This window comes from Stenella coeruleoalba (genome assembly GCF_951394435.1).
Source record: "Stenella coeruleoalba genome assembly, chromosome: 14".
NCBI classification, from domain to species: Eukaryota; Metazoa; Chordata; class Mammalia; order Artiodactyla; family Delphinidae; genus Stenella; species Stenella coeruleoalba.
This window is the reverse complement of record NC_137160.1, coordinates 7,868,973-7,896,438: the sequence shown is the minus strand read 5'-3', so window position 1 is coordinate 7,896,438 and position 27,466 is coordinate 7,868,973. Positions and strand designations below refer to the sequence as shown.

The 27,466-nt window shown below is 40.4% G+C and overlaps 1 protein-coding gene across 1 annotated transcript in view; it reads right to left on the bottom strand.

The window, feature by feature from the left end:
* The window catches only part of CD226 (CD226 molecule), an 86,173-nt gene that overhangs the window by 20,197 nt on the left and 38,510 nt on the right, over positions 1 to 27,466 (bottom strand). Inside the window, exon 3 of the mRNA XM_079941826.1 lies at positions 4,789 to 5,136. Coding sequence (XP_079797952.1) covers positions 4,789 to 5,136 — 348 coding nt within the window. The remainder of the gene's footprint in view (positions 1 to 4,788; positions 5,137 to 27,466) is intronic.

Sequence of the window (27,466 nt, the reverse complement as noted above, 5' to 3'; positions counted from 1 at the left end):
AGCTCAGAAAACTGCCATGCCTACAATAGTTGCATCTATTATAAATTCAGAGGAGTGGGACAGAAGGTTCTGGATTAATAAATCCCTAAAAATATACATTTTGTCGACAACTTCAAACTGCTTAGGAATCCAAATCACCTGGGAGAAAAATGAGTGAATTTTAGCAGAAACTAAGGCCAAAGAAAGAAATGAAGTTTATTTCTCCTCCATAATATTCTCATGGTCTAACTCAGGAGCACAGAGTCCAGAGGCAGTAATTTCCACCAAGCCAGCACAGGCAAGATTTAGAACCTATAGCATCTATTCCTCAATGTTACCCCTTGGTCGACTCCATACCTGACAGAAGAAAGATATGGGAAGATTCTCTTGGTTGTGGCCCCATGATTTCCTAGTGAAAACTTCTGCAATCTCCATTTATAATTTCCATCCTCCACGTCTATTGACTAGCAATTATACACCATTTATATAGAATATGCAAAACAAGAGAACTAAAAAAAGGAAATCACCTTTTCGAAAGATACATATGTGAACAAAGTTCATGAAAATTTTCTCCCCAAACATTGCGGTGGATTTGCTGAGAGTTCAGGTTTCTTTGATCAGCAATCACTAAACCTCAAATGTTGTGTTGATGAAGAAAATCTAGAAATAATCCAGCTAGAAAACTGGGAAATAAAATGGACACAGTCCCTACTAGAACATACAGAAATATGAACATACACAGAATCGGTCAAGAACACTTATTAAGCACATTCTGGAAAGATATATTGACAGCTCTAAGCAGAGATGTCATAATCCTTAATCTCAAGTAATTTCTAATATAAGAGTCAGGACCACTGCAAATAGGCACAGTTATTAAATGACTCAAGGGTATCAGTTTCCTAGTTATAAAACTTTGAGAAATTCAAGATGCTTGATGGTTCGATGTCAGGGAAGCAGTTTGAGCTAATGTGAAAAGATCGTGAAGATGGTAAGATCAGACTGAAACCCTAAAGGAAAGGAGGTAACTGTGGTGAGAATTAGTAAGTTGGTTGGGAATAGGAGAAAGTAGGAACGTGGCATTGGTGACAAGCACAAGCTGACATTCCAATCTGACCAACGACACCTACCCCTTCTCCAGGCCACCTGTGTGCCCAGCCAAGTGGGTAGGGGACCTGTGGCCCATCACAAGCCTGTGCATCAGCTTGGGTCTGCATCAGTGTGGAGGAAGGGGCACCTTTTTTCTAATTTATCTGCCACTTGTCATTTGTCTACCTGAAGTGGGCTCCTTTTTTGTGGCCCAAAGACCCAGTATGTGACAGTGGTAGCCTAGTTTGAGAGCTCAGTCATTCATGTACTGATTATTGCAACTGACTCTTAGCTAATTTCCTCTGCCTCAAATTTCTCCTTTTCTACTATTTGACTTACTTCCTTAAATACTACTCTGTGCCATCTTTGATCAAGAACTGATAGTGGCTTTCATTGCTCTTACATGAGATCTAGTATTTCACCAAGTTATCACTTAATTGAGCCTACCTCCTTCTATATTAATCCATAACTCAGAATCTCTGTACCAACCTAGTCATTTGAGTGCAATCACCCATGCACAACTCCCCTGCCCCACCCCGTGCTTACTGTTTACATCCCCGGACTCTGTTTTGTCCCTTTGCTCTGCTCTGATCATCAAAGCTGTATTTGAAACTTGATGGTTCAGATGAGTGGCCTCGTTGGTGGAAGATGACTGGGGAAAGACATGAGTAACTATACTTCTTTTTTTTTTTTTTTTTTTTTTTTTTTTTTTTTTTGCGGTACGCGGGCCTCTCACTGTTGTGGCCTCTCCCGTTGCGGAGCACAGGCTCCGGATGCGCAGGCTCAGCGGCCATGGCTCACGGGCCCAGCCGCTCCGCGGTATGTGGAATCTTCCCGGACCGGGGCACGAACCCGTGTCCCCTGCATCGGCAGGTGGACTCTCAACCACTGCGCCACCAGGGAAGCCCTATACTTCTTAATATAGTTAAACACTAGTCTTCTCCAGAAACTTTCTGAGGGACTGATTTCATTTCTCTGATCCTCACTATTTTTATAATTAATAAACTCAGTTGAACAATTGTAGTTTGCACATCATTAAATTAATATTAAAAGACTTCACAAATTATTTTGGTAGAACTTAAAATACTTTTCTCATAAGTAATGAAAATCCAGAGGATATTAAGGGCCAAAACTAATTTTGGTCACTGTCAGTATGCATGCATTTTTCCCCTGTTCCTGGTCCCTGCGGTCTAGACAACCTTCAAATTCAGAAAACTCAGTCTGGAACCATTTTACACTACTTCCCAGGTCTTGAGTGCAAACAGGGGGAGTCAAGTATTTCTTTTCATTCAGCAAAGAAAGTCAATAGTAAATTTGTGTTCAACTCATGCTTCTGCCACTTTCTCCCTCTGTTCAAAATAAGTCAAGGCCTGGATATACGATGTATTGGTTGACATCGTGTCGTCTTTTCAGTGGCTTCCCAGTACCTGGTACTTGTCTGAAGATGAACACAGGCAGGCAAAATCAGGGGAAGAACGTGTGTGTGTGTGTGTGTGTGTGTGTGTGTAGAATACGATAGTCCTGAAAATCTTGCTTTTGGATCCCGTAAAAGAAGTTGATGGGAGCTAACAAAAGGATGCACAGCGGTTTATAAAACCTGTGTCACAGTCACCTTTCCCTTGACAGTTGAAATAAATTAAATCAGCTCTACATCTTATACCTGTCTCTCTGCTTTAATCCCTACATTGATTTTTGACCAAACAGCTTCAGGACTTGAAATAATCGAACCACATCAGGGAAACACAAGTGATCTATTTTTGCTTTCCATCTGATTTTTTATCTTCAATCTTTACTTATAATTATTTTAAAAAGGAATTAAACCAAAACATACAGTAAACAGCTGTCATCTTCTATCAAATATAACTTTTTACTAATGGGCCGAGTTGATATTCTTTCAACCTGTCAGTTGAATGTCAAAAAGCCATTTTTCAAGAATTCAAAACACTTGAACACTAAGAATGCTGACCATTACACTGTCACCTTCATTTTGGACACTGTTTATAGCTTATGTACAAGGAAAAGAAACAGCTTTGTGCAAGGAACTTAGCCATGTTTGGGTAACTGAAAGACATTTTTATTAATTAGTAAGAGCTAAATAATTATACTTCCAAGAATCCATTTCCTCTATGATTTAAGGTGTTTTTAATAACTTTTTCAACATATAATGGACAAGATTTTATTTCAGAAGTGTTTGAAAATGGTTCTTTATGACATTTTCTGAATAGAACTTTTTCTTGCCTTGGTCTCTGAGAGAAGATTAGCAACTACCTTTATTCTCTCTTTTTTTCCTGCCAGGTTTTAAAAACACTTCTATAATGCAAGAGTATTTTTTTTAAGGTGAGAAATATTTTCTCGATGTGTCTGAAGGAATGGAGTCAACATGAAGAACCTCTTAATATCTCTCCCCCAATATTCCATCAACCCTCTTTTTCATCAAGTTCTAAGCTCCCTCTGTCATCAAGAGGAGTAGAGAAAGCTTTGATGCTGTGAGAGGTGACTATGTACAAACGCTGCTAACCTCTGGCAAAGGGCCTCCTTAGCACACACAGCTGCTACAGTGGCAGCAGTGGAGGCTGCCCTACATACAAAAGCTCCTCTTCTTCCTTCCTGATGCAGGAGGGAATCTCAGCCTGCGGTATAAGCAGAGTCTGTGAACGGGCAGCCACATCCTAGGAAGCCTTGGCTCTAAAAGTCTACACACAGGCCAAGGCACATGAGTTGGCTAGAAGCATATAGAAGAAAGGCAGAAGGAAAGATGGATGGATGGGTAGATGGATAGATGGAAAGATGGAAGGAAGGAAGGAAGGGAGGAAGGAAAAGAGGGAGGAAAGAAGAGGGTGAGAGTAAAGTGAAATAAAATTTCTGTCATCAGTAAATATAGATTATTTTCTCTGACAGGTCCCTCTGCAGTGAGAAAACTTGCCTGGAAGCAGAGCTGGCAGTCTGAGACAGACTTCCTCCCACTCAACTGGAATGCAGGTCTACACAGGCCTCTCTGTATCTGCCCATCAGTCGCTGAAATACCACTTTTCCTTACACTCACACAGGTTTTGTGGAGCCTGAAGCTTACACAATTTAGGGCTTCATCATGACACGGGAGACAAATAACTAATACAAAGTAAGAACCGGGCCTTGGAAGGAACCAGCTCAGGTGAGAGGCCCTGAGGGTCAGTTTCAAAGCTTCAAGGCCCGTCTGTTCCTGCTCCCAGCTCTGGAGAAAACTGAGGGAACCAAAGCTCTGATCTGACAAAGTAGCAACCACACTATTAAACATTTATTACCCTTCACTCAACGCTGATTCAGCAAATACCAATCTAACACCTTATTATTACTGAGGATACACGAGGATTACAAAACCTAGTTACCACCATCAAAAAGTTTTAAAGTAATTGGAAAACTAAAAATTATACAGCTGAAAAAAAAAGAAATTATACAGCTGAAACTTATAGGCTGTTGATACCATGTAGTTTTCAGACTGACTGAATCTTTCTTTTTAATTTTAGGAAAGTGGCAGATGAAAAAAATGGGAAACATCTATTATTGTTAAATCTGTGATTGATGGATTAGCAAGATAAACACTAGCATTCGATAACGGACAACTTACCAAATTCAATCATTAAAGATATTTTGAATAATAAAGTCATGAAAAGGACAAAATAAACCAATCCACAGTGGCTGGCGTTTTCCATTTTTGACACATTAAGGCATCTGTCACCTACTCACCATCGGTTACGATCAGTTTCGTCACGAAGGTTTCAGTTTCTCCTGTGCTGGCTTTGAAGCCACAGCGGTAGAGTCCTGAGTCAGAGGTCCTAATGTGGGGCATGGTGATGAAGGCCCTCCTCATTCCCTGGGTGCAGTTGCTCAGTATCTGTCTTGGGTACTTTGAAGTGTAACTTCTTCCTTGGGACAAGTTGCAGCTAGTTAAGAGGTCAATCTGATGGGGCTGGATCTTCTCCCATGTAACTTCTTGTAACAGCCATTTCGCTCGAGGCTGGCAGGTGAGTGTGACATTTTTTCCAGGTTCTGAGACTGTCTGGCTATTTGATGGCACAGCTGTCTCAAAACTGTCTGAAAAGAAGAAGCAAATGATTATACTTCGGTCCTCGAATTCTTGGATGCTAAGGCGGAAGCCACCCAGAAAGTTCTATCAAAATGGTTGGTGATGGAGAGGAGACCTTCAAGATGGAGAAAGAGTAAGACGTGGAGATCACCTTCCTCCCAACAAATACGTCAGAAATACGTCTACATGTGGAACAGCTCCTACAGAACACCTACTGAATTCTGGCAGAAGACCTCAGACCTCCCAAAAGGCAAGAAACTCCCTACGTACCTGGGTAGGGCAAAATAAGAAAGAAATAACAGAGACAAGAGAATAGGGACAGGACCTGCACCAGTGGGAGGGAGCAGTGAAGGAGGAAAGGAGGAAAGGTTTCCACACACCAGAAGCCCCTTCTCGGGTGGAGACTGCGGGTGGCGGAGGGGGAAAGCTTCGGAGCCACAGAGGAGAGCACAGCCACAGGGGTGCAGAGGGCACAGCGGAGAGATTCCCGCACAGAGGATCAGTGCCGACCAGCACTCACCAGCCCGAGAGGCTTGTCTGCTCACCCGCCGGGGCGGGCGGGGGCTGGGAGCTGAGGCTCGGGCTTCGGTTGGATCCCAGGGAGAGGACTGGGGTTGGCAGCGTGAACACAGCCTGAAGGGGGCTAGTGCACCATGGCTAGCCGGGAGGGAGTCCGGGAAAAGGTCTGGACCTGCCTAAGAGGTAGGAGACCATTGTTTCGGGGTGCATGAGGAGACGGGATTCAGAGCACCGCCTAAATGAGCTCCAGAGACAGGCGCAAGCCACGGCTATCAGTGTGGACCCCAGAAACGGGCATGAGATGCTAAGGCTGCTGCTGCTGCCACCAAGAAGCCTGTGTGCCAGCCCAGGTCACTATCTATATCTCCCCTCCTGGAAGCCTGTGCAGCCCGCCACCACCAGGGTCCCGTGATCCAGGGACAACTTCACCAGGAGAACACGCAGCGAGCCTCAGGCTGGTGCAACGTTATGTGGTCTGCATTCCATACCCCTCCCTCCCTCTGACCTGAGTGAGCCACAGCCCCCTAATCAGCTGCTACTTTAATCCCGTCCTGTCTGAGCAAAGAACAGATGCCCTCAGGCGACCTACACGCAGAGGCAGGGCCAAATCCAAAGCTGAACCCCAGGAGCTGTGTGAACAAAGAAGAGAAAGGGAAATATCTCCCAGCAGCCTCAGGAGCAGCAGATTAAATCTCCACAATCAACTTGATGTACCTGCATCTGTGGAATACCTGAATAGATAACGAATCATCCCAAAATTGAGGCGGTGGACTTTGGGAGCAACTGCAGACTTGGGGTTTTCTTTCTGCATCTAATTTGTTTCTGGTTTTATGTTTATGTTAGTTTAGTACTTAGAGCATATTATCATTGGTAGATTTGTTTATTGATTTGGCTGCTCTCTTCCTCCTTTTTCTTTATATATAGATATAATATTTTTTTTCCTTCTCTTTTTGTGAGTGTGTGTATGTATGCTTCTTTGTGCTTTTGTCGGTATAGCTTTGATTTTACCATTTGTCCTAGGATTCTGTCTATTTTTTGTTTGTTTGTTTGTTTAGTATAGTTTTTAGCACTTGTATCATTGGTGGATTTCATTTTTGGTTTCATTGCTCTCTTTTTACTTTCTTTTATTAATTACTTTCTAATAATGATTTTTTATTTTAATAACTTCATTTTATTTTATTTATTTATTTACTTTCTTTCTTTCTTTTTTGCTCCCTTTTCTCTGAGTCCGGTGGCTGACAGGGTCTTGGTGCTCTGCCCAGGTGTCAGGCCTGTGCCTCTGAGGTGGGAGAGCCAAGTTCAGGACATTGGTCCACCAGAGACCTCCTGGCTCCACGTAACATCAAACAGCGAAAGCTCTCCCAGAGATCTCCGTCTCAATGCTAAGACCCAGCTCCACTCAACAACCAGCAAGCTACAGTGCTGGACACCCTAACCAAACAACCAGTAAGATAGGAACACAACCCCACCCATTAGCAGAGAGACTGCCTAAAATCATAACAAGGTCACAGACACTCCAAAACACACCACCAGACGTGGTCCTGCCCACCAGAAAGACAAGATCCAGCCTCATCCACCAGAACATAGGCACTAGTCCCCTCCACCAGGAAGCCTACACAACCCAAAGAACGAACCTTAGCTAATGGGGGAAGACACCAAAAACGATGGGAACTATGAACCTCCAGCCTGTGAAAAGGAGACCCCAAACACAGTAAGTTAAGCAAAATGAGAAGACAGAAAAACACACAGCAGATGAAGGAGCAAGGTAAAAACCCACCAGAGCAAACAAATGAAGAGAAAATAGGCAGTCTACCTGAAAAAGAATTCAGAGTAATGATAGTAAAGACGATCCAAAATCTTGGAAATAGAATGGAGAAAATACAAGAAATGTTTAACAAGGACCTAGAAGAACTAAAGAGCAAACAGTGATGAACAACACAATAAATGAAATTAAAAATTCTCTAGAGGGGATCAATAGCAGAATAACTGACAGAGAAGAACAGATAAGTGACCTGGAAGATAAAATAGTGAAAATAACTACTGCAGAGCAGAATAAAGAAAAAAAAATGAAAGAATTGAGGACAGTCTCAGAGACCTCAGGGACAACATTAAACCCACGAACATTCAATTTAAAGGGGTCGCAGAAGAAGAAGAGAAAAAGAAAGGGACTGAGAAAATATTTGAAGAGATTATAGTTGAAAACTTCCCTCTTATGGGAAAGGAAATAGTTAATCAAGTCCACGAAGCACAGGGAGTCCCAACAGGATAAATCCAAGGAGAAACATGCAAGACACATATTAATCAAACTGTCAAAAATTAAAAACAAAGAAAAAATATTAAAAGCAGCAAGGGAAAAACAACAAATAAGATACAAGGGAATCCCCATAAGGTTAACAGCTGACCTTTCAGCAGAAACTCTACAGGCCAGAAGGGAGTGGCAGGACATATTTAAAGTTATGAAAGGGAAAAACCTACAACCAAGATTACTCTACCCAGCAAGGATCTCATTCAGATATGACAGAGAAGTTAAAATCTTTACAAAAAAAGCAAAAGCTAAGAGAATTCAGCACCACCAAACCAGCTTTACAACAAATACTAAAGGAACTTCTGAAGGCAGGAAACACAAGAGAAGGAAAAGATCTACAACAACAAACCGAAAACCACTAAGAAAATGGTAATAGGAACATACATATCGATAATTACCTTAAATGTAAATGGATTAAATGCTCCAACCAAAAGATATAGACTGGCTGAATGGATATAAAAAAAGACCCATATATATGCTGTCTACAAGAGACCCACTTCAGACCTAGGGACACACACAGACTGAAAGTGAGGGGATGGAAGAAGATATTCCACACAAATGGAAATCAAAAGAAAGCTGGAGTAGCAATACTCATATCAGATAAAATAGACTTTAAAATAAAGAATGTTACAAGAGACAAGGAAGGACACTATGTAATGATCAAGGGATCAATCCAAGAAGAGGATATAACAATTATAAATATACATGCACCCAACATCAGAGCACCTCAATACATAAGGCAACTGCTAACAGCTATACAAGAGGAAATCAACAGTAACACAATAATAGTGGGGGACTTTAACAATTCACTTACACCATTGGAGAGATCATCCAAACAGAAAATTAATACGGAAACACAAGCTTTAAATGACACAATAGACCAGATATATTTAATTGATATTTATATGACATTTGATCCAAAAACAGCAGATTACACTTTCTTCTCAAGTGCGCATGGAACATTCTACAGGATAGATCACATCTTGGGTCACAAACCAAGCCTCAGTAAATTTAAGAAAAATGAAATCATATCAAGCATCTTTTCTAACCACAACACTATGAGATTAGGAATCAAATACAGGGAAAAAAACGTAAAACACAGAAACACATGGAGGCCAAACAATACGTTACTAAATAACCAAGAGATCACTGAAGAAATCAAAGAGGAAGTCAAAAAACACCTAGAGACAAATGACAATGAAAACACAATGATCCAAAACTTCTGAGATGCAGCAAAAGCAGTTCTAAGAGAGAAGTTTATGGTTATACAAGCCTACCTCAAGAAAAAAGAAAAATCTCAAATAAACAATCTAAGGTTACATCTAAAGGAACTAGAGAAAGAAGAACAAACAAAACCCAAAGATAGCAGAAGGAAAGAAATCATAAAGATCAGAGCCGAAATAAATGAAATAGAAACAAAGAAAACAACAGCAAAGATCAATAAAACTAAAAGCTGGTTGTTTGAGAACATAAAAAATGTTGAGAAACCATTAGCCAGACTCATCAAGAAAAAAAGGGAGAAGACTCAAATCAATAGAATTAGAAATGAAAAAGGAGAAGTTACAACAGACACCGCAGAAATACAAAGCATCTTAAGAGACTACTACAAGCAAGTCTATGGCAATAAAATGGACAACCTGGAAGAAATGGACAAGTTCCTAGAAAGGTATAACCCTCCAAGACTAAACCAGGAAGAAAGAGAAAATACGAACAGACCAATCACAAGTAATGAAATTGAAAATATGATTAAAAATCGTCCAAGGAACAAAATCCAGGACCAGATGGCTTCAAGGTGAATTCTATCAAACATTTAGAGAAGAGTTAACACCCATCATTCCCAAACTCTTCCAAAAAATTGCAGAGGAAGGAAAACTCCCAATTTCATTCTATGAGGCCCCCATCACCCTGATACCAAAACCAGACAAAGATACTACAAAAAAAGAAAGTTACAGACCAATATCACTGATGAATATAGGTGCAAAATTCCTCAACAAAATAGTAGCAAACAGAATCGAACAACACATTAAATGGATCATACACCATGATCAAGTGGGATTTATCCCAGAGATGTAAGATTTCTTCAATATATGCAAATCAACCAGTGTCATACACCATATTAACAAATTGAAAAATAAAAACCATACGATCATCTCAGTAGATGCAGAAAAAGCTTTTGACAAAATTCAACACCAATTTATGATAAAAACTCTCCAGAAAGTGGGCATAGAGGGAACCTATTTCAACATAATAAAGGCCATATATGACAAACCCACAGCAAACATCATTCTCAATGGTAAAAAACTTAAAGCATTGTTCTAAGTTCAGGAACAAGACAAGGATGTCCACTCTCACCACTCTTATTCAACATAGTTTTGGAAGTCCTAAGCATGGAAATCAGAGAAGAAAAAGAAATAAAAGGAATCCAAATAGGAAAAGAAGAAGTTAAGCTGTTGCTGTTTACAGATGACATGATGCTATATATAGAGAATCCTAAAGATGCTACCAGAAAACTATTAGAGGTAATCAATGAATTTGGCAAAGTAGCAGGATGCAAAATTGAGGCACAGAAGTCTCTTGCATTCCTATACACTAATGATGAAAAATCTGAAAGATAAGCTAAGGAAACACTCACATTTACCATTGCAACAAGAAGAATAAAATACCTAGGAATAAACCTACCTAAGGAGACAAAAGACCTGTATGCAGAAAACTATAAGACACTGATGAAAGAAAGTAAAGATGATACAGATGGAGAGATATACCATGTTCTTGGATTGGAAGAATCAACATTGTGAAAATGACTATACTACCATAAGCAATCTACAGATTCAATTCAATCCCTATCAAACTACCAATGGCTTTTTTCACAGAACTGGAACAAAAAATTTCACAATTTGTATGGAAACACAAAAGACCCCAAATAGTCAAAGCAATCTAGAGAAAGAAAAACGGAGCTGGAGGGATCAGGCTCCTGGACTTCACACTATACAACAAAGTTACAGTAATCAAGACAGTATGGTACTGGCACAAAAACAGAAATATAGATCAGTGGAACAGGATAGAAATCCCAGAGATAAACCAAACACATATGGTCACCTTATTTTTGATAAAGGAGGCAAGAATATACAATGGAGAAAAACAGCCTCTTCAATAAGTGGTGCTGGAAGACCTGGACAGCTACATGTAAAAGAATGAAATTAGAACACTCCCTAACACCATAGACAAAAATAAACTCAAAATGGATTAAAGACCTAAATGTAAGGCCAGACACTAGAAAAGTCTTAGCAGTAAACATAGGCAGAACACTCTATGACATAAATCACAGCAAGATCCTTTTTGACCCATCTCCTAGAGAAATGGAAATAAAAACAAAAATAAACAAATGGGACCTAATGAAACTTAAAAGCTTTCACACAGCAAAGGAAAACATAAACAAGATGAAAAGATAACTTTCAGAATGGGAGAAAATATCTGCAAATGAAGTAACTGACAAAGGATTAATCTCCAAAATTTACAAGCAGCTCATACAGCTCAATATCAATAAAACAAACAACCCTATCCAAAAATGAGCAGAAGACCTAAATAGCCATTTCTCCAAAGAAGATATACAGATTGCCAACAACCACATGAAAGGATTCTGAACATCACTAATCATTAGAGAAATGCAAATCAAAACTACAATGAGGTATCATCTCACACCAGTCAGAATGGCCATCATCAAAAAATCTACAAACAATAAATGCTGGAGAGGGTGTGGAGAAAAGGGAACCCTCTTGCACTGTTGGTGGGAGTGTAAATTGATACAGCCACTATGGAGAACAGTATGGAGGTTCCTTAACAAACTAAAAATAGAACTACCCTACAACCCAGGAATACCACTCCTGGACATATACCACATATACCACATATACCACTCCTGATTCACTTTGTTATAAAGCAGAAACTAACACACCATTGTAAAGCAATTATATGCCAATAAAGATGTTAAAAAAATTAATTAATTTAAAAAAATGATTGGTGATGTTATTTCACATAGTTTTACTAATTGTAAATATCTTTATATCACATTTTATGTAAGAAAAAGGCTTTTGAAAGAGGCTAGAACATAAATAGAGAAGAGGATATGACTGTTCACACATATTCCTTCAATTTTTACTCTGTTAACTGTATAATAAGAAACATAATTGAACCCGCTGGAGCTTTTCTTGGTAGTGATCATATCAAGAGGCTGAATTTCACAGTACTGTTCTGTGGTAATGCTGGGCTGGTGACTCAAACACCGAGTGTTTAAGTATCAAATATCCAGCTTTTTATCTTACCAACTAAGATTTCAATGGTCGTAAAAGAGAGAGAAAATCATTTTCATTGAATAAATACATAAACTTATTTTTCAGATATATGAGTTGTCTTATGCAGAGATAGGGTAGGGACCCACATGTGATATGAATTCCTGGATACTAAGAAGGTCATCCAGTATTTTCCTACCTTCCTACCACCACAGCTAGAATACCCAGCACAGAGCACTCAGTAAATATTCACTAGCTAAGTAAGTCAGTAGTTCATATAGTGTGGTCTGAAGACCCCAGGGAGTTTCTGTATCTCCCTCTGAGACCTGCAAAATCAAACTTATTTTAATAGTTATATTAAGATTTAATTTACCTTTTTAACTCTTATCATACAAGAATATATATATATATATATATATATATATTCTTAGAAATTCACTCATATAAGAAGATACTGATGTTTTCAGAGGCTCTGATGGCTAATGGGTATGTGCTTATAAATTCTGGTCTTTTCAGTTTTACTTAATTTTAATTTCTAATACAGTAAATATTGATGGTTATAACACACATAAACAAAAAACTCTTTGGGGTCCTCAATACCTTTAAGAGAGTAAAGGGAAAAAATAATTATAAAATTCATATGGAACCACAAAAGACCACAAATAGCCAAAACAATCTCAGAAAAGAACAAAGCTGGAGGCATCACACTTCATGATCTCAAACTATATTACAAAGCTCCAATAATTAAAACAGTGTGGTACTGGCATAAAGACATAAATACAGACCAATGAAAGAGACTAGGAAGCCCATAAGTAAATCCACACATGCATGGTCAACTGATCTTCAACAAGAGTATCAAGAATACACAATGGGAAAAGGATTGTCTCTTCAACAAATGTAGTTGGAAAAACTGGATATACACTTTGTGAAAGAATGAAATTGGACCATTATCTTACACCATACATAAAAATCAACTCAAAATGGATTAAAGACTTAAACGTAGTATCTGATACTCCAAAACTCCTGAAGAAAACATATTATGACTTTGGCCTTGGCAATGATCTCCTGGATATGACACCAAAAGCACAGGCAATAGAGCAAAAATAGGCCAGTGGGACTACATCAAACTAAAAGGCTTCTGAACTGCAAAGGAGAGAGAAAAAAAACACCTAAAGAACAAGAGAAATATTTGTAAACCTTATATCTGATAAGGGTTAATTTCCAAAATATATAAGGAATTCCTATAGCTCAACAGCAAAATAAACTAATTGCCCAATTTAAAAAATGGACTAAAGACTTGATTTACATAATAAGACATATAAATGGTCAACAGATACATGAAAAGATGCTCAATGTCACTAATCACTGGGGAAAGGCAAACCAAAACCACAATGAGATATCACCTTACATCTGTTAGGATGACTAATATAAAAGGAAGGAAGGAAGGAATGGAGGGAGAGAGGGGAGGGAGAGGAAGGAAGAAAGAAATTAGTTGTTGGTGAAGATGTGGAGAAATTGGAAATTTTGTATATTGTTTGTAGGAAGGTAAAATGGTACAGCCTCTATGGAAAACATTATGGAGGTTACTTTAAAAAATTAAAAATAGGACTACCACGTGATTCAGCAATACCACTTATGGGTATTCATCCAGAAGCAGCACTCCTATATTTATTGCAGCACTATTCAAACAGCCAAGACATGGAAGCAACCTAAATGTCCATCGATGGATAAGTGGATAAAGAAAATGTGGAATATACATACAATGAGATATTATTCAGCCTTAAAGAGAAGAAAACTGTGCAATATGAGACAACAGGGATGAACCTGGAGGACTCTATGCTAAGTGAAATAAGCCCATCACAGAAGGACAAATACTGCATGATTTCACTTATATGAAGTATCTAAAATAGTCAAGTCATAGAAGCAAAGAATAGAACAGTCGTTTCCAGGGTCTGGGAGAAGGAAGAAATGAGGAGTTGCTAATCAATGGGTATTAAATTTCAGTTATGCAAGATAAATAAGCTCTCAAGATGTGCTGTACAACATAGTGCATGTAGGTAACAACACTGCTTCTATACTAAAAAAACCTGTTAAGAATTTAGATCACATATTAAATGGTCTTACCACAATAAAAAAAATGTTAAGAGTATAAAGGGATCCTGAGAGCAAGCAGTTTAAGAACTTGATCTAGAGAATAAACTTCAGGAATTATTTTTCAAAATTACAATAGCCCAGAATGGTAACATGTCTATCTATTCAGTAGTTATTAACACCTTTTTAATTTGATAGCTTCACAGTTGCCAACAAGGAATTCTGACCTACTGTCTAAGTAAAAAGAACAGTAATGGTGTCATAAAGCACAGAGACTCCAGATAAGAAATGCAGGAAGGTGAGAGCTTCTGTCACAGCCTCTACCTGTGTCACAAATTTGTTCAGGGCTTGTCTGGGAGCCACTTTCTTGTCTTCCAATTAAAAAAGCAAAGAAGGGCAACAAAAGCAAATATAAACAATGGGACCATATTAAACTAAAAAGCTTTTGCACAGCAAAGGGAGCCATCAACAAAACAAAAAGGCAGCCACTGAATGGGAGAAGATATTTGCAAGTGACGTATCTGATAAGGGGTTGGTATCCAAAATATTTAAAGAACTCACACAACTCAATGTCACAAAAGCAAATAACTCAATTTAAAAATGGGCAGAGGGCTTTCCTGGTGGTGCAGTGGTTGAGAGTCCGCCTGCCGATGCAGGGGACACGGGTTCGTGCCCCGGTCCGGGAAGATCCCACATGTGCCGTGGAGTGGCTGGGCCCGTGAGTCATGGCCTCTGAGCCTGCACGTCCGGAGCCTGTGCTCCGCAACGGGAGAGGCCACAGCAGTGAGAGGCCTCTGTACCGCAAAAAAATAAAATAAAAATGGGCAGAGGACCTGAATAGACATTTTTCTAAAGAAGACACATACAGATGGCCAACAGACACATGAAAAGATGCTCAACATCACTAATCATCAGGGAAGTGCAAATCAAAACCACAATAAGATACCACCTCACACTTGTCAAAACGGCTATCATCAAAAAGACAAGACATAACAAGTACTGGCAAGGATGAGGAAAGAAGGGAACCCTTGTGCACTATTGGTGGGAACATAATAAATTGGTACAGCCATTGTGGAAAACAGTATGGATGTTCCTCAAAAAATTAAAAATGTAACTACAGTATGATCCAGCAATTTCACTTTTGGGTATTTATCCAAAGAAAATGAAAACACTAATTTGAAAAGATACATGCACCCCTATATTCACTGCAGCATTATTTACAATGGCCAAGATATGGAAGCAACCTAAGTGTCCATCAACAGATGAATGGATAAAGAAGATGTGGTACATATATACACAATGGACTATTACTCAGCCATTAAAAGATAATGAAATCTTGCTCTTTGAAACATCAAGGATGGACCTAGAGGGTATTATGCTAAGTGAGATAAGTCAGAGAAAGAAATACCATATGATTTCATTTGTATGAGTAATCTAAAAAAATAAAACAAATGAACAAACAAAACAAAACAGAAGCAGACTTATAGATACAGAGAACAAGCTGGCGGTTGCCAGTGGGGAAGGGAATGGGAGGTTAGGTGAAATAGGTGAAAGGGATTAAGAAATACAAATTTCCAGTTATAAAATAAATATCGGGGATGTAATGTACAGCATGGGGACTATAGTTAATAATACTGGACTGGGAATTCCCTGGTGGTCCAGGGGTTAGGACACAGCGCTTTCACTGCCATGGGTCCAGGTTTAATCCCTGGTCGGGAACTAAGATCCCTGCAAGCCATGTGGTGCAGTCAAAAAAATAATAATAATATTGTATTAATTTTGTATGGTGACAGATGAACTAGACTCATCGTGGTGATCAATTCGTAATGAATACAAATGTTGAACCACTCTGTCATACACCTGAAACTAATATAATGTTGCTTGTAAACTATACTTCAAAAAAAGAAAAAAAAAAGAGTAGAGAAGAGAGGACAGGAGAGGAGAAGAGAAGGGAAACCATCCTTGAAAAAAATTTATTTTAAAATACGATAAGATGTGCTGTGTTAAACTACAGTATTGTGTCTATGAGTCTCATATCTACCAAAAACTAGCTTCCTTTCTTCAGCAAGTGGTTCCATGTGACAAAATGCTGGAAAGAGAAACCACAGCCCTCCAGTTTACAACCTGAAACCATACAGCTATTTACCAAAGTTAACACTTCACCCACATAACAAGCCCACAGAAAACATTTCATCTCTAAGTAAGGTGAGACAAGACCAGGGCAAAAGAAGAAGAAAAGGGAGAACACTCATAAGAAATGGAAAAAGTAAGAAAATAAACGCTTAAAGGAAACGAATGAGAAATTAAAATTCATACAGGGAAAGGAAGGTATGAGAAAAGAGAAGGAAACTGTGGGACAATATAAATAAAAGGCGAAATCAGATACGGGACACTGTGTTGGGAAAATGAAAGAACATAAACAAAATTTTAACAAGAAGGAGAAACAAAATTTTCTGTGAGCCATGCTGGACCCTGGAAAATAAGAGTCAGGCTTGCCCTTGCCCCAGTTTTGCTGTCTGTCTTCAGGGCCAACGCACCTGTTTCGTTTTGTTTGGTTTGGTTTTCCTCTGTGGGTCTTGCTCGGGGGTCTCAGGTGGAGCTGTCCCTTGGGGAGCAGGTACAGGGAAGCTTTCACAGCACAGGCTCTGTGTAAGGACCCGAGCCACCTGTCAACAGACGAAGACTGGACCTGAAGGCCGCAGGCCCTGCCCCAGGGGCAGGTGGCTGAGAAGCACAGAGTAACCCCACTTAACCTCTCCTGATGAACAGAATAGCCGACTGGTGTCAGAGGAAAATCCAGACCCAGCTGAGGTCTGCAGTACCTGCCTCGCCTTGCATGCTCGTTGATGTTCAGGCCACCTGATCCTCCTGCTGGGCACGTGTAAAGTGACATGAAATGACCCCAAAAACAACAACCAGAGAGACCGCATGTCACAAGAAGACCCGGCCTCTGGAGGTGCTTGGAATTGGAAAGGGAATCTACCTAAAATAGGGATCAAAATGTCATCGTTAATAGGGAAGGAAAAGTTTGATTAGGATTTAATTGTAAAAACAGAAACAAAAATAATAAAAAGCAGTTAATTTTATATTTCTATTTAGTTATATATTAATTCACAGCACACACATAGAATAGTCTGTGCTGTGTTTTGTTTGAAAGACTATTTTTTAGAACAGTTTCAGGTTTACAACAAAGCTGAGAGGAAGGTACAGAAATTTACTTAATACCTCCCTGCCCTTGCGCACACACGCACGCACACATGCACGCACACACACACAGCCTCCCCCATTATCAACATCATACGCCAGAATGATACATTTTTTACCAAGGGTGAACGAACACATCATAACCACACAAAATTCATAATTTACCTTAGGGATTACTCTTGGTGTTGTACATTCTATGTGTTTGCACTACAATGTCATACAGAGGAGTTTCCCTACCCTAAAATCCTCTGGGCCCTGCCTAATCATCCTTCCCTCCGCTCAATCCCTGGCAACCATTGATTTTTTTATTGCCTCCATAGTTTTACCTTTTCCAGAGTGTCATAGTTGGAATCATACAGTACATAGCCTTTTCATATTGTCTTCTTTCACTTAGTAATATAGATTTAAGATTCCCCTGTGTTTGCATGTTTGATAGCTTGTTTCTTTTTAGCATTAAATAATATTTCATCATCTGATGTAACACAGTACCATTCACCTACTGAAGGACATCTTAGTTGCTTCCAAGTTTGGGAACTTACGAATAAAGCTGCTATAAACAACCATGTGCAGGTTTTCGTGTGGATATAAGTGTTCAATTCCTTTGGGCAAATGCCAAGAAGCATGATTGTTGGATTGAATGGCAAGAGGTTGTTTAGTTGTGTAAGGAACTGACAAACTGTCTTCCAAAGTGGCTGTACCACTTTGCATTCCCAGCAGCAATGAATGAGGGTTCCTGTCGCTCCCCTTTCTCACCAGCATTGGGTGTTGTCAGTGTTCTGGATTCTGGCCATTCTAATAGGTTTGTCTGTGTGTTGTTTTCACATGATATCTTGTTGTAGAATAACATGATGAAATCCTCTGTACTTTGAATGTGATTTTTCTGGCAAGATAATAGATCATTTTTGAAAATTATTTCAGTGCTTCATCACCTTTTCCAAGCACCATTCAGTCCCTGGCTACTACAAACATTCCTGGGTACCCTGTGCATCACGCCACTGCCCCAGCCCACCGTCACATCCCAGCTGCTCACACTTCCTCCTTCACAGTCCTCACTGGTCATTGGCTCTGCATGCAGTTTGAGCAGCTCTGCAACAAAACTCATCAAATTCACAAAACCCTGAGATTTTTTTTACTATAAACTTCATAAACCCAGACCTTGGTATAGATGTTTATATATCATTCTATCCTTAGGACTTAGAACAGTGCTTGACATATAGTAAAACATCAATCACTATTTTTCTAATAAAAAATTAATCTGCAGTTTCACTTGGCAGACAATATGCAATGTGTATCCATTGATAATATTAGGAAATGTGTTTAGAATCACATTTGTAATGCCTAAACGAATTAAGGTTTCCGGGCAACAATCATCAATGCCAGCAAATTCACAGAAAAAGGCACTCATGTCTCCACAGCACCACCTTGGAAGTAGTAGCCTTGCCCAAATCATCAAACCTGACTCGGATCAAGTCTCAAAATCTAGTGACCAATTTGCAGAAGTACCAAGAGCAGAGAAATATGTCAGATGACACCCTGGCAAGCAGTCCCTGGGGATACGGAAGACTCAAAACACCTCAGCACTGAATAGGATCTCTCCCAGGCCTGAAAACCAACTTCAGGCACTGACTCTCTCTCTTCTTCCCCAACCGTTCATAATTCTGCAGGGAACCCATTGCTCCTCTGAACGTGCCTAATCAATTCTTACGTGAGCTTCAGTGCAATGAGCACCATTTCCGCCAAATCCAGCACTGCAAACGTCACCAACGTTCTTGACATTCAGAACTGGATCCTTGCCCTCCTGGAAGTGCCTTGGCTTCTGTGACACTGCACTTTCCTGCTTGTCCGCCGTCCTTCCTGACCTGCCCCGGTCTCCTTTAGGGGTCCCTCTTTCTTTGCTGGTCTTTTAAAATGCCGTCGTTCCGCCAGGACTCCACTGCTCCCCCCCACTCTACTCCCCATCCCTGGTCATCCCACCTACTCTCCGGAGGAAGGCCAAGTCAACAGCCCCTGCTCAGTGCGACCTCTCCCCAGGGTAAAGCCTGAGACAACACCTTCTTCTTCTGATGTTTAAAACAGGCTAAAAATTAAGCAGCCAGAGTTGCCTGAAGCTTTCTGCAGGAGCACTGCTTTCACACCAGCTAATGAGAAGTGATCGGAGCAGTAGCTTTGCACACTCCCAGCTGTGCCTAGACTATGTATGTGCTCAGTTGAGAACTTTTCTAGAAACTCATTAATATAAGGTGTTCCCTACAAATGCAAAATAAAATGTTGGCTGCATGGGACTGTGGAAGTATTCTAAAGTGACCTGAGATGAAGCTCTCAAAAATAGCAAGCAATTGCTAAGAGAGTAGATCTTAAAATTTCTCAGCACAAGAAAATTTAAAATTCTCTATCTATAAATATAGGGTGACGGGGGTGAACTAGATTTACTGTGGTGACCATTTTGCAATGTATACAAATATCAAATCATTATGCTGTACACCTGAAGTTAACAATGTTATATGTCAATTATACCTCAATACTAAATCAATTCATTAAAGGGAAAAAAGCAAGCAAAAGAAATAGAAACACAAATTCCTGATCACAAGCAGGCAGCAACGTTCAGAAAGAAGAGCAGTGGCCCTTGTGGGCCTCAGAGGGCACAGGCAGCGTGGGGAGGAAGCTGCGGGTGGAAGGAGGAACACAGACTCGAAGGCCGAATTGCCACATATGACTTTGCCTCCCCCCAGCTCCGCCTGCAACAGGCACAGAGTGACACAGAACTGAGGTGTCGAGCAGCTTCAAGCAGAACAGAAATAGAGCACCCACAGTGAGCTGTATGGACTACACACTCCGACCACCTCACAGACTCCTGTGAAGTCATCATTTCAAATGTACAAAGCAATGAAAGTAGTGACGGCATTTCTCCAAAAAGCTGGAATCCTCCCAGGTGATGTTTGCAGGTGTTGTGGGCTGAATTGTATCCCCCAAGATTCCTAAGTTGAAGCCCTAAGCTCCAGCACCTCAGAATGTGACCTTATTGGAAACGGGTTGTTGAAGAAGTAATTAGTTAAGATGAGGTCATGCTGAAGTAGGATGGGCCCTGATCCACCAGGACTGGTATCCTTATAAAAGATGGAAATTGAGACACAGACTTGCACACAGGGAGCATGTTGTGTGAAGATGAAGGCAGAGATCAGGGTGACGTGTCCACAAGCCAAGGAATGCCAACGATTGCCAGAAACCACCAGAAGCTGGGAGAGAGGATGGAACAGATTCTCCCTCCTGGCCTCAGGAGGGACCAATCCTGCAACACCTTCATCTCAGGCATCCAGCCTCCAGAGCTGCAAGGTAATACACTGCTGTTGTCTAAGCCACCCAGCCAGTTATCTTGTTCTAGCAGCCCTAGCAGACTAATGCTGGGGGTGAGGACTTCATTGGCTGAATTTCCAGTACAATCTGGATCTTGCCAGAACTGATCAGAAGCAGCAAGGCCGTCAGGTTAGGGACATGGGCAGTCTTCACAACTCCTCTCCCCATGTGTTTTGTGTCTTTCATTTAAAGTGCAAATAAGAGGTAAAGGAGCCAAACAAGATAAAAATAAGCTAATAGATTGCTTGATGGAAAAGCACAGATAAAGTGGGAAGAATGAGAGCTGCGTCAAGAGATAAAAACACAGGCCAACAAAGTCATCACGGAGGCAGGCCCAGCGAGGCCATTTGTTTAAACAAAAGAAGTAACTAGAATGAGGCAGGTGTGTCCTGGATAGCAAGTCAGAGATTCAGCCCAAAAAATACACAGTAAGACAAGGTTTGCAACATGTCCAAAATGCAATGACCCACTCTGGGCATCGAAGAGTAAAAGGCTTGCAACTCAGCCTGGAAGGACTTGTGATTAAAATTCCCTGTGATTCAAAGCAGCTGCTGTGGCTGTAGCACCCAGTCCAGAGCCCAGCTGCCCCCAGAAGTCTCATGGAGATCCTAGATGCTCCAGGAGGTCTGTGGGAAGGGTGACCATGCCTTCTCACACTGTAAATTTTCCTCATGGTTTTTTTTTTTTTTTTTTAATTGGAGTATAGTTGATTTGCAATGTTGTGTTGTTTCAGGTATATAGCAAAGTGAATCAGTTATACATATACATATGTCCACTCTTTATTTTTTTTTTAGAGTCTTTTCCCACAGAGGCCATTACAGAGTACTTAGTAGAATTCCCTGTGCTATACAGCAGGTTCTTAGTTATCTAGTTTATATATAATAGTGTGTATATGTCAATCCCAATCTCCCAATTAACCCTCATGGGTTTTAATTGTTGAAAGAACAACACTGCAATCTCTCTGTCATGGTACAATGAGAATGATGCTTTTTATTTAAGTCAGTAGCACAAGGTTTGTTGAAAAAGTTTAAAATTTGGGCAACTCTGCAATTTCTACCGACTAGAAAAAGAAATGACTCATGGGATATAAGAATTTTAAACAGTCTAGTTCTAAGGTCTTATAAAACCAATAGATGGCAATACTTCCCAGGAGTATTGGCTTGTTTTCTGCTAAAATGTTAGCAATTGACCTCCCAGATTTGGAAATTTAATGTCGAGTTTCTGCATGGCAGAGTTTCACAGAAAAAGAATCAGAGATTAACACTAACCCTAATCATCCCCTACTACAGAATATGTCACGTTAGTGAATTGTCTAGACTACATTAAAGCATTTGGTCTCAGATACTTTAAACATTTTTAACATATTTTAAAAGCAAAATAATAAACCTTGAATGAGTCCTTATTATGTGTCCACACTAAATGCATGACATGTGCTAACACATTTAATCCTCAGACCAGCCATCAGAGGTGAGTCTCCCAGCTGGCTGACAGCGCAGAAGGGAGTCCCCCCCGACCCCCCGGCAGGCGTTTATGGAGCCGCCCTGGCCCTCATCTCTGGGAAGGGTCTATGTGTGATACTCAGAGTTTTCCTCTTCACCCTGCAACTGGGCTAGATTGCACAGACGCAAAACAGGCTTCCAGGAAGCCCTTCTTTCTAAATATCTTATTTTATGATGCCTTAAACCCTATAATTAGAAATCAGTTTCTTTACTTGTCCTTGTTAAAATGCACATAACAACCTCAGCTCTTGGCAGGCGCCAACACACGGTGTGAAATCGTCCATTAGATTGCTTTCTGAGTGGAAGGAAAGCAGGTGAGTGGCCTGGAACAGACAGGCTGTAGAAAATGACACTGAGGAGAGGTAGGAGCCAGCCTGGCACAGGCCATTATGCTCCCGGGGAGGCAAAGGGCAGCAGAGAGGGTGCACCTGTGAGTGCAGGGAAGGGGCGGGTGGAGACATAAGCAGGGAGACAGATTACAAATGGGAGGCAATGGGCTTCCCTGGTGGCACAGTGGTTGAGAGTCCGCCTGCCGATGCAGGGGACACGGGTTCGTGCCCCGGTCCGGGAAGATCCGACATGCCGTGGAGCGGCTGGGCCCGTAAGCCATGGCCGCTGAGCCTGCGCGTCCGGAGCCTGTGCTCCGTAACGGGAGAGGCCACAACAGTGAGAGGCCCACATACTGCAAAAAACAAACAAACAAAACAAATGGGAGGCAATGGTATTTTATCTATTTTGTCATTCATTCATTCAACAAAGATTACTGACTATTCACATAAAGATAAATAAGCCACACATAAATCGATGATGTTAGAATGTTCCCTCACACCATGCACAAAAATAAACTGAAAATGGCTTAAAGACTTAAACATAAGACACGACACTGTAAAACTCCTAGAAGAGAATATAGGCAAAACATTCTCCGATATAAATCATACCAGTGTTTTCTTAGGTCAGTCTCACAAGCAAAAGAAATAAAAGCAAAAATAAACAAATGGGATCTAATCAAACTTATAAGCTTTTGTGCAGCAAAGGAAACCATAAACAAGATGAAAAGACAACCCTCAGAATGGGAGAAAATATTTGCAAATGATGCGACCAACAAGGGCTTAATTTCCAAAATATACAAAGAGCTCATACAACTCAATATCAAAAAAACAACCCAGTCGAAAAATGTGCAGAAGATCTAAATAGACATTTCTCCAAGGAAGACATACAGATGGCCAACAGGCACATGAAAAGATACTCAGCATCACTAATCATTAGAGAAATGCAAATCAAAACTACAATGAGGTATCACCTCACACCAGTCAGAATGGCCATCATCAGAAAGTCTACAAATAATAAATGCTGGAGAGGGTGTGGAGAAAAGGGAACCCTCCTACACTGTTGATGGGAATGTAAATTGGTTCAGTCACTGTGGAGAACAGTATGGAGGTTCCTTAAAAATCTAAAAATAGAGTTACCATATGATCCAGCAATCCCACTCCTGGGAAAATATCTGGAAAAGATGAAAACTCTAATTCAAAAAGATACATGCACCCCCAATGTTTATAGCAGCACTATTTACAATAGCCAAGACATGGAAGCAACCTAAGTGTCCATCGACAGATGAATAGATAAAGAAGATGTGGTATATGTATGTATGTGTATATATACACACATATATATAGCTCAGCCATAAAAAAGAATGAAATATTATCACTTGCAGCAACATGGATGGATCTAGAGATTATCATACTAAGTGACATACATAAGTAAGTCAGACAGAGAAAGACAAATATCACGTGAAATCACTTATATGTAGAATCTAAAAAAATGATACAAATGAACTTATTTTACAAAACAGAAACAGATCACAGACATAGAAAACAAACTTATGGTTACCAAAAGGGAAAAGGAAAGGGGGAGGGATAAATTAGAAGTTTGGGATTAACAGATACACACTATGCATAAAATAAATAAACAACAAGGACCTACTGTACAGCACAGGAAATTATATTCAATATCTTGTAATAACCTATAATGGAAAAAATCTGAAAAATAATATATATCAATATATATGTATAACTGAATCACTTTGCTGTACACCTGAAACTAACACAACATTATAAATCAACTATACTTCGATTAAAAAAAAAGACAAATAAGGTACAGTTCTGAGTGGGTGGAGAAACACATAACCAGGTCACTGCACAAGCAGAGCCTCTGGAAATTGCCCGTTGAAGCTCTGTGTCTGCAGAAACCCTGGGATGGAAAGGTGTGATTTTGGTTCCCAGCCAACTAAAAGCCATTCTGTAGGCTGACTCTGGACTCACCAAGATGCGTCAAAGTTTCTTTGACCAAATGCAAAGTTATTTGCCCTAAGAAAATCTGCTGAGGACGTGAAAGGGAAGATGCCTGATTAACTAAGCTTCATGCATTTAGAGCATCTACCCCAGGTTCAATTTCCTTCCTCATTGCACATTTTCTGGCACATCACTATTTACAGTATTTATTTTAGTATCTACTTCATTACATTTCTTTAATATTTCCAGTTGTTTTTGTGGAGAACAAATAAAAAGGATTTCTGATGAATGACATATGAAAAATGGCTAAGGAGCGATTGATATAATGTTAAAAGGGGGGAAAGAAGAAATGACACACGCACATCCCCACAACCCATCACACACACATCACATAAACACGTGTCTGAGGGCTCACCTACTTCAACTGCCACAGAAAGAAAAGATGTAATAAAATTAACTGAATTGCACAACTAAGTTTTAAAACACACTGCTCAGAAAATTGGGAGTTCACAGTTTTTGCCAACGTGATTCCTATCCAATTAGAATTTCTCTGAGAAAGTGGAAGCAATTTCTGCAAAATTCCACAGCCAGAAGACTTGATCTATGAAACAGAAGACATTTTAAATAAGGAAAGGGGAACTTGCTGCCCTTTCGTCTCCCTCGGCATTGCAAAAATCTCCAGTTAATAATAGCAACAGCATTTAAAGAAAAGCAAGCTGAAAGTTCACTCTTACAGCTCCCTTTTGAAAATCTGAATATAAGTCTATTTTACTTAGGAAAACTATCGTATGCTGTATCTGGCCATCACTGAGAAAGGCTAGGGTTTCTGGGGGGGCTTAGACTTTCAGACATTTGTGTCCTCCATAAGGGATAAAGGCAGCTGATGAAGGGGGAGAATTGAAAGATCTGGTCGCTTGCTTGGGTCTCTCCAAGCAATGAGTTCTGAACAGCCCCTGCAATGCAGGGAGCTCTATAAACTTGAGAAGGGACGGTGGTTGACATGGACACTGGCACATGATTTCAGCACTCCATGCAGATCCCCTGGGACCCCTCTGCCCTTTGGGGACACACCAACCCCTGGGTGTTCTCCCTGGGAACACTTCCTAACAGGTCTCTTTCACACTCACTGTCCTCCTCAGGGGTTGCACCGAGGCCCGCACGGTTTCAGAACTTTACAAAGTTTCACTTGGAGCCTAGAATTTGAGCTTATACCAGTGTGAGGGGAGGAGGCCACCGAAAAGACTTCTTCGGGAACGTGGCTGGAGCTGATGAAAACTGTTTCACTGTTTGATTCCATCATCCCTTCACGGCCCTGCTCGTCTTATTCCTTTCGAAGGGCCTGCTCACCACTCCCCACAGCAACCTCTCCACCACGGAGTCCAACGGCTTCCACTCTCACTCCACACGTCTATTTAACTAGTAACAAATTACTACACGTGCAAAATAGAAACTGCTGTGCTTCCTGTTTTTGTGGCTATACCTTGCTTTTCTCGGTTAGGCTGAGTTCCTTGGAAGCAAAAATCATCTTTCGAATATTTGTTTGTTGCTTGTTTCTCCACCAGTTTCCAAGAGCTTTCAACATAATTGCACCATGAATTGTACTTATTTTAATCTCTGGAAACACCTCACATAATATCTTACACATATATGATGATCAATAAACACTTGCTAATTCATTTACTTCATCAGTAGCAGTTAAGCACGTTCTTGGGGAAATCTGTGCAATAGCTAAAAATGTAAATTATGCCACATCTCTGCTTTGAAAGGTTCAGATGTTTCCTGTTGCTACTATAGGACAAAAACATATTCTCTAGCAAAATCCTTTATGATTTTCCCTCTGCCCTTATCTCCAGTCTCATCTCCTGCTAGAATCTGTCAAACTCTCTAGTTTCCCCCAAGGACAGCATTCACTTTAATGATCTTGCACCAGCTACCTCATCTCCTGAAATGGCTTAATACACTCCTTCAACCCATTCGAGGAAAATCGCTATTTACCCTGAAAAACTCAACAGTGACACGAGCTTCTTGGAGGATCATCATAAGACAGACAAAGCACACCCTCCTCTGTTTTACTTCTCTACCTGCTCTTGTGCCGTCTTTTATTTGTTGTTCTTTCGCCCTGCCCTGTGAAACCATCAAGGCCTTAGACAGTGTGTCTTCAACACACCCACTCAGCACAATGCCAGGCATGTGAACTTGCTCAATAAATGCTGTGGAATAAACGGGTGTGAAACCGTCTCTGAGGATGGCAACACATTATAAATTTAGCAGAAGATCCCAGGAACCTAAGGTAATATCTTCCAGTCCAGGTCCTCCATGAGTTTGGCTCTTCATTCCCAGATTTGCCAAGTGGAAGAACACACAGGAGCCGTGCCTCCTGGCACATCACTGAGACCAAGCAGCACCACAGTATTTACAGCTTTAATACCTTCTCACCAAAGGGCTGCAGGTGCTTTTCCAACCACAGCAAGAGCAACAGTATTCCTCACAACCCGTTAAGGTAGGAGAGGCTGAAATTATGTCATTCAAGCCACAATTAAAGACTTAACAATATTGAAAAGACAGTGTGAGTGTGGCTATAGTCACCAGATCTGTCCAGAAAAGCAAGAAGCCAGGAAAGAGACAGAGAGAACTGGAGCACGAGGGAAACAAGGAGTTCCCATGCCATTTATTTGGGATTTAAAAGTGAATTTGGGATGTATATAAAAGATAAGTTTAGTAGTAAAAGGAGATAATAATATATGTATTCAGCATTCAATTTCTGTTCTTTCTAAGTCAGAGAAAATGTATACAAA